Below are 13,030 nucleotides of genomic sequence, written 5' to 3'. Positions count from 1 at the left end.
AGGCAAAAACGATGATTTTGTTAGATGGTTTTGGGCGTAATTGAAATGGGTTTTAGGCAGTTTTAGAACCGATACAGAGGGTTTTTTCACCAGTTTTTCCTTTGCGGTTTAAAATCTCAGTTAAAAATGTCAAAAGAATAGTCAACAATGTGGAAGTTCCATTATAAAACCATCTCCTTTTGATTTTCTTAAACCAATCTGCTTTTAACTTTGATAAAAAATTATAAAACTGCCCCAATCTGTCAAAATTTTCATCTAATGATTCACAAATTCTGGATTTGGAACTGTAGTAATCCTCCAGACTGATCTGAAAATTGTTCTGAAAAGTACACTAAACATTATGCAGCCTGAATCATAGTGAATTAAAAATATATGTATTTTGTAATATCTTGCGCATTTTCTTACTTTTTATCCTTTTTATATGGTACCTACTTATATCTACTTCTTATAATATCGCTTCTCACCCTCTACAAAGCGATAGGTAACAATAATGTTTTCAAAAAGCACATTGAAATTAAATTAAGGTTTCGTACACATTTATTTAGTAGAAAAATATAATGTAATTTATTACCGTCTTTTAATACGTTTTTCGCCTTCAAAATAATTGATTTAGATGGTCTAATAATTTTTCGACAGTTTCAAGCTCAAGAAAAGGTTCTTAATAGATTTAAAATGTCTAAAAGTTCTATTATTCGTAATTAGTTTCAAACAGTAAATCAGAGGCCGCACAGAAAAAAAATCATCCTCCGTTACAACTTCACTTTCCATTTCATTTGACGTAAGTATAGAAGCAAGCATCTCAAAGGAAGTTCAAGTCTAACATGTTTTTAGAATAAGGACACTCTCGAAAACAAAGCCCGAGTGCAACTGTATGAATGAATACAAATCTCGCCTCCATTCTTTCTCTTTGCCCTGCGCTCTCTCTCTCTCTCTCTCTCTCTCTCTCTCTCTCTCTCTCTCTCTCTCTCTCTCTCTCGGTGGCGGCGTCGGCTCCACAGACTGGTTTGAAACGCATCCCTGATGAAACACAAATGAAATTCTGCGATGCTCATCCACCCCGACTCGAAAAGCTTTTCGAAATAATGAGCTGCTCTTTGAGTCTCTCTCGCACACATCAAATTGCCAAACAACATAACATAGTCCTTAAGCGCAGCATGATCACGGGATTCTGTCATAAAGATATAAAAAATTGCACTGCTTTACTCACTGTAAACTGCAAAAGGGACTTTGCAATGCGGGGCAAAAATTGAATAGAAAATAAATTGCGATGGTGCTATAGGAAGTAGAGCATAAAAATATAATTTTAATGGGCGTGTGTGTGTGTGTGTGTGGCGGCAAAGGAGACGACTTTACCTCCTGAATCAAATTATTTAATATGGAAAAACATACTTTACAAACGTTTTCTAGTGGAACCTATTCAAATATCCGTTATAAGAGAAAAAAGGGATCAAATAAAAATTTACAATTTATTTTCTTCATTCATACGTTAACCGTATAAACAATTTATTGGATATATATTATCTTAAATTTTGTGTTCAAATCCGAAAAATGGCCAGTTTACTAATGAGTGCATATTTTGCGTGTTTCAGGAACAAATAGTGAGCCCAGTGGCGCAACCGCCCGGGATGACGCGTCTGCAGCAGCGGTCGCCGTCGCCGTGCAGTCTGGACGGCGTGCCGCCCCCGCCGCCGCAGCCGCACTACATCTCGACCCTGAGGGCGAACGCGAGGCGCGGCAACAGCCCCGAGAAGGACAAAGACCCACTGACGGCGCTACAGCGCTTCCTGCGCGCCCTCTACCGCGAGCTCGCCTCCCGCGACCAGCCGCAGCCCCCGGCGTGGGCCCCCGAACTGCCCCCGGGCACCCTCAGTCCGGCGTCGTTCCAACCGGCGCTGCGACTCGTCGCTCCTGGAGAATCGGCAACCATGAGGATGGATCAATTGCTGACTGCACTGCGGGTGAGCCAACCGGCCGGCCGACCGGCAATTTTATTCCTCTGCCCAGCTCTCTAGCGCTATTATTCTTTCGCCCTCGCAATCCTCCCATTGTTATTCATTGGCCTGAAAAATTATTTTTGATTAGCGTATTTGGCAATTGAGAGGTTATTTCAAGCGTTAAATGTGGAGAGAGCCCTAATCCAAATTTTTAGCATGGCCAAGAAACAATTTGAAAGGTTTAGTACTCTCATCTATAATTATTTATTTATTCAACTTACATACAAATACAACAATGGAAGAAAAAAAAATCAGACATTCCTCGTTAAAAATAGTCGTCTTTTTGTCTATGCCTGCTAGTTCCGCCCGTCAACTGCAGCCCTGTTTCATAGTATAATAAAGCAAAGCCGTTGGCTCGCATTGTTGAACTCAAGCTTTTCGATCACTTGCAATATGAGAATCCGAATGTTAAGGGGTTGACGAATGACTCTCAAGCAAGTACTGTAATAACGGGTCTATCTGTATATGGGAAGATTGCAAAAGTTTTCCTACTCGCTATATACTAGCTGGTTTGTACCTTTCCAGCACGCGTGAATTGATTTCACGGAACGAATGTCTAGCATTTAAATTAAAAAGTCCTTTACTGAACTGGGCTTCCTCCAATGAGACCCATGCACCCATGTTATTGGTTGGCTATGTTATTGGGACACGGATTTGTCGCGAGTTGTTCGCTATCAAGGTGTTACCCATCTCAAAAGTGGTATTTGCATTGTAAAATATGCCAGCCTTTTATGCCCAAAGTCTGCAAGCTCTAGATTTTATTCAAGAGACAAGACATAAGGTTTTACGAAAAAATATTAGCGGTTGCAAAAGCACAATGACATTTTGTGTCATATTTTTTACGCTCTGTTGTAAAATAATCTGGCATTTAAAAGCTAAAAATCCATGCACTTTTAGAGAGGTTTATAAATGCTATTTTGCTTCTTTAGTTTCGAAAAGTCAAAGGTTAAATTACGAATTTTACTTGCGTGTATATCTTGGTTGAAGGTTGTTTACAAAATCGTTTTTTCGAATCTTTTCCTCGTTCGGGGACGTATATGTGATAAGTATAATCGGACTTCTTTTAATTTAACAAGAATAAACAACTGGTTTGCACAGCACAGCACAAGCACATTGAAAGAGTCAAGATTTTTTTTAATCGGTTCATCTCTTTTGAGATGGGCAACCCCCTGATAGCGAAAACTCACGAATACTACGTGTCCCAACTGCAACTTCGCGAACGCATAAAATGTGCGCACGTGCCATATTGGAGGAAGCCCAGTCCAGAAAAGGACTTCGTGTTATTGCCCCCGCAGAGTTGGTCTCTTTATTGAATCGCTAGACATTTGTCCCGTGAAATCAAGTAGCGAGAGGGAAAGCTTTCGCAATCCTCCCAAATCCAAATGGACTCGCCATTGCAATGCAAAGCGAGTCAAATGTAGGCGTAAATCAGCCCGCACTCGACACCAAACATCGCTCGAATTATCATAGAAAGCCTTAAAGGAAAGCGTTTTTAAAACAATTATGTTGCTTGAATATCCGAAAAGGTCTCCACACATAAACTAAGTTGATTCTCGAAAGTAGGATGTATATATGTATAATCAAACAATATACTGGACAAGAGATATATACACACACCTTTGTTCAAAGCCGCCGAAAGGGGCTGGCCAGTGGCAGTAGAGATAAGGGCAGTAAAAATTAATTAAAATGATACACGGCTGGCGGTGGTGACGCCAAGTGATAAATTTCGTAATAGAGCTGAGCGTTGTTCCGCGTAAAAAGTTTGCATTTAATTCTCCGGCCGTAAAAACGAGAAGCACGATCATAAAGACACGTCGGCGGCAAGAGAGAAAAAAAAGGAGATTGCGCTATTGATTTTGCGGCTGGCGGACTGACCACCGAGCCACGACGAGACTCTCTCACGCCACAGGTGCATTGGGAAGTCGCCAGGGTGGTGAATATTTCATCAACGCACGCACTTTGTTGTGTGTCTCTTCCTGCCCGCGTCCTCCGTGAATTATATCGCGATATTATTCATTGCGACGACGTGTAATCTCTCTCTTGCACAGTTAAGACCGTTCCACTCAACTGATATATGGCCGCACTCGTGGTTTCATCCAAGTTTGAAATTTATTATTCACATTGTGTTGCTCTGCAAATATCAGGAACTCGTTTAAAGTTTGTATTTTTTCGTTGAGACAAAGTGGGTTAGCCTTTTGCAGCAAAATCGATGCGATTGTTTCCGCAACTGTACCACATTCTTCACTTCAGCACACACTCTCAAGTCGAGCGAAAAATTGCTACTCTCCCCTGATAAAAACTATAAAAATAATAAGTGCATAAACGCAGTCTTAATGTGATGTTGCGACAGTTTTATACAGCCGGCTTAGTTACATTCAACTCCTATCTTTGCGTACGGTTGTGAATTTTATACGATCGGTTTTTTCTGAAATTCTAATCATTTTGAGCCAATAAAATGAAAAAGAATCATCGAAAGCCATTTTAAAGACCATTAAATTTTTAAAACCCGTATAAACCAGTCAAATCTCTAGAGATGGAAAAATAAACTAGGAAAAAATATACGACCAATAAATCAAACTATTTCTCTATAAAGTACTACTTTATTTCCTTGCTAAATCGGGACCCACATTTTATATAAGATCATGAAATAATCTAAGTGAACTCAAAATATTCATTATTGGTCGCGGATTGTTGCAGATGGACGAAGGCATCCTGCTGGAGGCCCCTCGACGCGTGCTGATCGAGGGTCTGCCTGGCAGCGGGAAAACAAGCCTGGCGCTGCGGCTGCTGCACTCGTGGGCCACGCACTCGGACCCCTGGCTGAGCAACGCCATCCACATCGCCCTGCTGATCCCGCTGCGGGAGCTGCGGAGCTCAGGCCAAAGCCTGAGCCAGTTCATTGGCAAGTCGCTGTTTCCCAGGGCGGCCCTGGGCAGCGGCAAGGACAGTTTCTCGCGGGTGTGGCGGCGTCTCAGCGCCCTCGAGGAGAAGCTGATGATCGTACTGGACGGTGACTACGACGACGAGCTGCTCACGGGCGACGCCACCGAACTGCTTGAAGGCCGCCTGCTGCCAGACGCGCGGGTCGTCATCACCCTGTGCCCTGGCCGCAGGGCCAATCTGCTCGCGCCGTTCGTGCAGCGCCGGGTGCTGCTTACCGGCCTCCAGCTCAACCACGTGGCCCGCCTCACACAGCAGTACTTTTTAGGTATATTATCCACATTTTAATTTGCTACAATATATTTTTATTTTAAACTCTGTTAAGATTGAATGGCAATATTTTTCTTGTGAAATATAGATTTAATGGATTAAAAAAAAAAACAACAACACCAAAATATTGAGGCTCTTCATGCCTGACCACAAAAACCATTTTGAATTTTTTTAATAATTTTTCCAGTACTATCTATGGTTTTTAAACTAACCAATGTCGACACCCTGTTGGCAAGGGTCTCGGATTTTGATGCAAATTCGTGGAGGTGTTGCCCTCCTGAAAATTGCAGGTCGTAATTCCAAGAATTTCCTACTTTACATACAGTGCCTCAAAGTCTGCGATTTTGGGACTAAAATTAAAAGAAAACATTACTATTTTCCTCGTGAAATTTTGAAACCATTTGAAAAAAGCTTTAAAACTTCAACATGCATGGTTCGATTTTTTTGGTGAAGTTGTTTTCTGAATATTTTTCACCATAGAAAATATTTGCACACATAATTAACTCTTCCAACACAACACAAGAGTTTTAAGCTTTTTCTCCACAACTTAATTCAATTTCGGTCTCACCAGGAAGTAAATTTGGTTTTCACAACCATGGATTAAAGTCAAAACCGTCTAAATTTATAGGAAAGCGCATCCCGGACGGCGCCTCTCGGTTCCTGGACGCCCTGGGCGAGGAGAGCAACCCTTTGCGCGACCTGGCGACGTGGCCCCTGGGCTGGATCCTGCTGTGCATCATGTTCGAGGAGGGCGGCGGCACGCTCCCTTCTCCGGACGCGCCGGTGCACGAAATCTACAACGCCATGTTCAAGTGCATGGTGAGCCGGTGTCTGGCGCGGCGAGGCCAGAGCCCCACAGAGTCGGGCGGCGAGTTGCCGACGCACGCCAAGAAGCTGATGGCAGAATTCGGCAAGCTGGCGCTGTCGGGCGTGAACGCCGGCTGCTTTGTGTATCAAGAGACGGAGATAAAGACGGCGTGCCACGGACTGGAGATCACTGAATTGGGATTTCTGACGCGAGGCCTCCAGTTCGGCAGGGGGGGCCGCAAGTTGGAGCACTTCCACGCGATCCACCCGGCGTTCAGCGAGTACCTGGCCGCCTACTACGTCTCCTCGATCGTGCACTACTCCAACATTCTGCAGCGCGAGATGGAGGAGATCCCGGGCTTCCTGCACCCGGACACGCCGAGCCTGATTCCGCGGGTGCTGATGGGCCTGCTCGGCCGCAAGGGTTTCCTCGTGTTCGAGCAGCTGTGCCCGCTGGACGTGAGCATCCGGGTGCTGTTCACGCTGCTGCGCGCGTGCGGCCCCGGCGACGCCAACGTGGCCGCCGTGTGCCGCCTGCTGCGCTGCACGGGCGTCGGCAGCTCCGGTGCTCAGGTCGTGCACACCTCTCCCGGCGAGCTGCTCGGCTGGAGTCTGGTGCTCAGCAGCGCTGCCTGTCCCCTGCAGGCGCTCGAGCTCATCGTGCAGACCGAGAACGTCGACCCGGAAGCGTTGGACAAGTTTTTTTGTGCTTTAGCGGAGAATGAGAGTGTCAAGGCTGTGCGCATTTCGTCCCTGCTCGGGCACGAACTGTCGGCGACCCAAGTGATCAAGCTGTCCAAGTACGTCGCGTTGACAGTGCCCAAGCCCAGACTGCAGACTTTTGAGCTAGTCATCACCTGCGTCGATGAGATTCCTCCGGATAGGTGAGTTCAAAAAACTAAATTCCTATTTAAATTTTGAATTTAAATTACCTATCTAAATCTATTAAAATTTAGGAACTGATTACGAAAGCAAGATATTTGAAGAATATGTGATAAACGCTACCAGAATTTCACTTTAAAAAGCATTTTTTATATATTTTATTAAATAAACGTTAGTAATAAATTATCACAGTAATTTTTTTAATATTATAACTGTCTTTTAGCATTGTCTTAAGAAATCAATGTTGAAGTAGGAGATATTACGATATTATGAAAAATACAGAATTTTTGGCACTAGAGCGTGTGCATCTGATAGAGGGATTTCGTAGCTAGTTTCAGTTTAAATTTGTGCTCAGAAATGAGTGTTTCCAACGACATTTGATTCAAGATTTTCTAGAGCTAACCATTCACCATGAATTTTGTTTCTACGTTAAAGTACTGCTGATTCAAGGCCTGCGAAGCCGAAATAGCTGGTTGTATAACCCAAGAACGTGCAAATTAATTTTTTCCCATTCAAATTTTTACTCGTAGCTGCCAGTAGATCCATTTTGTAATTTAAATTTTTTGTTCATAAAATTCACTTTGAGTGTAGTTTACTTTTAATTTTTTCTTCTAGATCATAGATCTAAAATATTTTCATTTTAACCAACAGAAATAAACTTTAAATCTTAAAACTATCGAAAAAACTACCCTAAAATACGATACTGATACAGAATAGAAATTTAAGATAATTTAAACCTAATTAAAATCCGAATAGATAAAACCCGCAACCGTTTAAAAATATGATTTTTTTAGATTACATATGCAATACCAATTTTTCTATAATTGAAATTTTTACCAAAAAAATTCATGCTTATTAGAGGATTTTTATTTGAAATGTTTGAGATCTATAATTGTGTGCTTTGTTACAGATTTCAACCACTAGTAAACTCGCTGTCAGCGTGCCTGTCGCAGGGCGAGATCAGCTGTCCGAAGCTGAGCAAACTGGTGCTGGACCTGAGCCTAAATTCGTCGCAGCTGAGTCAGCTGTGCGCGGCGCTGGAGGAGACGCCGTCGGTATCGGTACTGCATCTTCCACACTTGGGCTGTGGCGCCGACGGACTGCGGGCGCTGGCGGCGTTGATGCGGGTGCGTCCGCTGCTGGCGCTCAACCTGAGCGGCTCGTGGGGCGCGTTGGTGCGCGACGACCCGCCGTCGTCGAGCGGCGTCAGCGTCGGCAGCAGCAGCGGTTCGACGGAGCGTGCCAAGGGCTCGTCGCCCAAGGGCAGCAGCTACTTCTCGCTGCCCCGCTCGCACACCTACCACAGCTTGTCGCGCGGCCCGGCCTCCACCACCCTGCCGAGAGCGCCAGGCACCCCGAAAGATGACAAGAGGCTCTCCGACACGGCCCTCTTCCAGAAGTACTGCCCGCCCATCGTGTGCGAGGCGCTCGAGCACAGAACCGCTTCTGGCTTCCACGCCATCTTCGAGTCCGCCAAGGACCCCAATGTCTGCGTTCGCGCCCTCAACGTCAGCAAATGCGCCCTGGGCGCCGATGACGCCCTCTGCCTCGGCGATGCCGTGCGCAAGTCACGCTCCCTGGCCGCACTCCGGTAATTTTCAAGGATATTGATCCTCTTAAATTAGGACTAGTATTCATGAAACCTGACTGAGACTGGAATTAATTTCTAAAAAAGGGGATTTCTCAATAAAACAAATTACCTTGATAAAGGACATGTGTTCGACATTTTATTTTTAATTTCTAGTGAAATTTTTAAAAAAGGGTGTTTTTAGAGCAGGCTTGTTATAGTTTTCCCAGTAAAAATCAATCCTTTTCGATGTTTTTTGCATGTAAACTTTTGCCTCAATCGTTTTTGGCAATACTTGGTCGGAAAATCTGGTATTTTTATTATTGCGGCACAATAAATATGGCATTAAGGCGCAAAAAGATTTTTGGGGCTAAATTCTAGACAGTATATTCCGTGCACATAAAGACCACAATTTTATATTTCAAATTTGTCTCTATTGTCCAAACGATTTTGCAACCAAATGCCACAAAATTCTTAAAACGCAGAAAAGGGAAAAACTGGAAATTCAATAACCGCTATAGTGCAGGACGGTAATAATTGGTATTTTTGATAAAGAAAGGGAAATTCAGGATTTTCGCTGCTGCTGGAGAAGCCAGGGAAATGCCATTATATAATCTTCTCGAATACCGGCTTCTACACATTGGCGTTTTAAATTAATATCCCACATTCCCTACCCTCTTCTACCATGCAAATGTATTTTAATTTCCCTTTTACACACAAAGCTATAAAATATGAATAATTTCAAATTGAAAAAAAAAATGATAACACAGCCCGTCGTTTTGCTCTTCAGGTTGGAGGGCGCATCAAGGTTGGGTGAGGTGCTGCCCGTGATCCTGGCCCTGCCCGAGTCGCCTGGCCTGCAACTTCTCGACCTGGCCTCGCCCAGGATAGTCTTCATGGACGCACCGACGCAGCTGCTGTGTCACGCGCTCTCGCGCAGCCCCTCGTTGCGCCTACTCGGCCTCGACGGATGGACTTTTAGAGTGGAGGTGAGCTAATTTATTTCACTGCATTTTAGCCGACCTTTTTCCCCGGCTTTTACGGCACTCGCGGCCGTAGAGGGTTAATTCCGGGTGATTTATCCGGACTGCGTTTGTTAATAAAATTTATCTCGCTTTTGTCGCCGCTGCGCGCACCCCGAGCCAGCTTTATCTCTGAATGGCGGCTAATAAAATAAAACAAGTGCTGCGCATTTGCCAGGGTGAAACCCTATTTGTTGTTCTCGGAAACTCACTCTGCTGACCTTATTCTTGGCTTTCAATTCTGATTAAAGAGACGAAATTAGCTCAAGTTCAAAGCGGGTTTAAAACAAACACTTTATTTACATTTACGAGCCCTTTTTCCCTTCTAAAATGGTCAAAATCAAAATGAAGCAGGAAAATTTTCTCAATTTCTCAATTCCATAGTTTTCCGTCGGAATAATGTTTTCTGAATTTTACATGATATTTCAACTAGAATGAAATTTTCAACAACTTTGACGTATTTTTATGTGCTAATTTTTCACATTTCCTATAGTTTAGTAACACATGATTAATTTGCCTGAGTTTATGTGATTTAGAAACGTTTGTAGAAACGTTTAATATTTTTGTGAAGTTGAAAAAACACATGCAGTTGGTGTCAATCTTGCAAGGAACGTTTAAGGCTGGCAAAAACTTTCTTAAAATTGATCCTGACAACTATTCAAAAGTCATTGTAAATGTTCCGTATTAATGAATAAAGGAAATTTGAATTGAATTGACTAGAGAATAAATCAACAGTCCCGTTATGAAAATTTTTACACGAATGAAATCGAAAAATTAAAAAGAAGATTCACTGACCTATTTGTTTATTGAATGTGGTTGACGTTCGCGAAATAGCCAATCGAAAGCAATTTGTTTGTAGCAATTGAGCTCGAAAATCGTTCAACTGAGATTATCTCGTCCATTATTAACCAAGCGCTTTGATTATTGTGATGGGTTGAAACCAATTAACCTCTGCGCAATTGTCAACGGGCTGAATTGGGATTTGCTTTCTGGTTGCAGGAGGACGTGACTCTGAGCGCCCTGACGAGTTTCCTGCGGTCGACGGAGCTGCGAGACCTGGTGCTGTCGCACTGTCGCGTCCACATCACCTGCGTCGAAGGTCGGCTGGCGCGTTTGGGCAAGCGCGACGACTACGAGGTGCGGGCGGAACTCCTGTCGTCACTGCCAGAGTTCGACGCGTCGAGCGTCGTCTTCCTGCGGCTGGCCGGCTTCGCGGTGGCGGTCAACGAGCACGTGGTGCTGCGCGGGCCGCACATCCTGCCCTTCCTGCGCGGCTTCACGCGCCTCAGCGAGCTCGACCTGAGCCTCGATCAGCACGGCGACCCTGACAAGGAGGAGTTCGTCGACGACAAGACGCTGGTGCACTTCATCTCGACGCTGTCGCAGCACTTCCGCTCATTGCAGACGCTGCGGCTGGGCGGCTGGAGGATCAAACTCGAAGAGCCGGAAAGGTCGCTCAGGGCGGTTGGTCGGGCCCTGCGGCTGTGCTCCCTGAGCCATTTGCGGGCCGACAACCTGAGCGTGACGGACGGCGGCAGGAACGCCATCGAGCATTGCTTCCTGCAGACGGCCGTGGCCAGTCTGGGCCTGCTCAGCTGGCTGGCCATCGAGGGCGTCGGCCTGCAGCCGCACCAGGCCGCCACCCTCGGCAGGGCCATCCGGGACCGCTTCGCCGGCTCCACCCTGAGGATCAGCGCGCAGGACGTGGGCGCCGAGGCGGTCAAGGCCCTGATCGGCGCCGTGCAGGAGGGCGCCAAGGCCGAGGTCACCTACCTGGGCGGCGCCGGATGCAACCTCAGGATCCAGAGGGTGGTCAAAAACCACAAAATCAGGGGCAGACTGCGCAGGTTCACCTCCCTGAAGGATTGAGACATTTCTGCGTGTGTGGAACAATAATTTGTTTCGCGCGGTGGGAAAATTGCAATTTACTCTGGCTGGTGCGGGAGTGATTGCTGTTGATCGTGAGTAATAATTGCAGCGGAAGCGTCGATACGATCGAGCACGAGTGAACAGAGCTAGGGGGCTTCCTGTGTGAGTAATCAAAGTTGACGGTGCTCAGTGTTAGAGGTTGACACACAAAGAGAAGTTTCGAGCGCATATTTTTCCGATTTTCCTACGTAGCCATATAGCTGTTAAAAGAATAGCCAGAAGCCTTTATGCTTGTTAGTCACACACACACTCATATAAATTTTGTTACTACCATATATATTCTAAATGCTACTCGGACACATACAGTTTGATGCTTTTCCTACATTTGCATTTTTTTAAAAGCTCCTAGCTTGAAGGACTCTGCGCTTAACGAGAGCCGCTGCTCAAGCTGCAGGCTGCCAGGTCATGATTTTGAACCTTTTACAACAAAAGAACAAAAATATAGTCAAGTTTTCTACTTTTGTATACTTTTACTTAAGCCGTAAATAAAGTAATGCGTTGGAAAATAATGTTGAAATACTCACATAATTGCCCATAATTATGAAACGATTGGTACTGAAAATAAATATACTCTTGTTAATGTTATATATCGATTCAAAGATGAAAATTTAGTCCGCGCGTTGATGATTTTGAAAAAAAAGATTATAGCCCACGCATGTATTCGCGTTTTTGTTGCAAAGTTGGAGGACATATTGCACTTTTTGTGGATAAATATATACATATTCTCTGTGGCTGTGTTGTTGTTTTCCATTTGTCCTCACAAAAGTGTTGAAAATAATTACGTGTATATTATATTATAAGCCTAGCGCACATCGTGCAGCTGCTTGTTGTTTCAAAAAATAAAATCATTGTTGGCGAAGAGTGAAGTGGAGACGAGACTGCAGAGAGAGTGGTTTATCATTAAAAATGCGACGTGCGTGTTACGTGCTCTTTTGACACTTTGACAAATTCATGATATTATATATCAAGCTTGTTTTGTGTATATGGTATATAGTAGAACTGTGTCTTACGTCTAAAATGGAACGCCTGCGACGGTGGCCCTGTTTTAATTAAATGTTGCGGAATGTACATAAAATGTTATATATACACACACACATTATATATGGATGGAACAAAATACTTTGAATCTCTCATTCCAAAATTTCAACGTCGGATTTCATTTCGACGCTGATTTTAGAACAAATCGCGTTTGGCGCTCTACGCAAAGTCTGTGTACTCATCACTCGTAAGTTGTACATTTCCTCTCGGTCCAAAGATGCCATGTTTCAGATTTTATGTAAATAAAAGAATGACGTTTTCAATCTAAATAGGGTGAATTTAATTTATTCATCAACACCTTCTGGATTGCGGCGAAATGCGTGACAGTGCGCAACGCGGAAGACGCAACACGTTACGTAACAAACGAAATATCAAATAGAAATTGAAATCTGGCTTTCCATTATTTTTCCGTGCGACTTAAAATGAATAATTCCTTAATTGCTTTGAATAAACAAACATAAATAATGAGTCGTTACGTGATCACATTGGCGAAACACGTGCACGCTTGTGCCGAGTGGCACGTTTTACCAATCGAGCAACTTCTGGTCACCCGCTCCTCTTGGAAATGGTTCGGCGCGGTG

General features: G+C 44.3%; 1 protein-coding gene across 1 annotated transcript in view; it reads left to right on the top strand.

Moving 5' to 3' along the window:
- LOC135934857 (uncharacterized) overlaps window positions 1-12,718 on the top strand; it is a 79,221-nt gene extending 66,503 nt beyond the window's left edge. Inside the window, exons 2-7 of the mRNA XM_065476855.1 lie at window positions 1,590-1,958; window positions 4,692-5,202; window positions 5,833-6,895; window positions 7,804-8,484; window positions 9,251-9,449; window positions 10,482-12,718. Coding sequence (XP_065332927.1) covers window positions 1,590-1,958; window positions 4,692-5,202; window positions 5,833-6,895; window positions 7,804-8,484; window positions 9,251-9,449; window positions 10,482-11,351 — 3,693 coding nt within the window. The 3' untranslated portion in view covers window positions 11,352-12,718. The remainder of the gene's footprint in view (window positions 1-1,589; window positions 1,959-4,691; window positions 5,203-5,832; window positions 6,896-7,803; window positions 8,485-9,250; window positions 9,450-10,481) is intronic.
- Window positions 12,719-13,030: the final 312 nt, after the last annotated feature.

This window comes from Cloeon dipterum, chromosome 1 (genome assembly GCF_949628265.1).
Source record: "Cloeon dipterum chromosome 1, ieCloDipt1.1, whole genome shotgun sequence".
NCBI classification, from domain to species: Eukaryota; Metazoa; Arthropoda; class Insecta; order Ephemeroptera; family Baetidae; genus Cloeon; species Cloeon dipterum.
The sequence above is the reverse complement of the archived record's forward strand: the minus strand, read 5'-3'. Positions and strand labels throughout refer to the sequence as shown.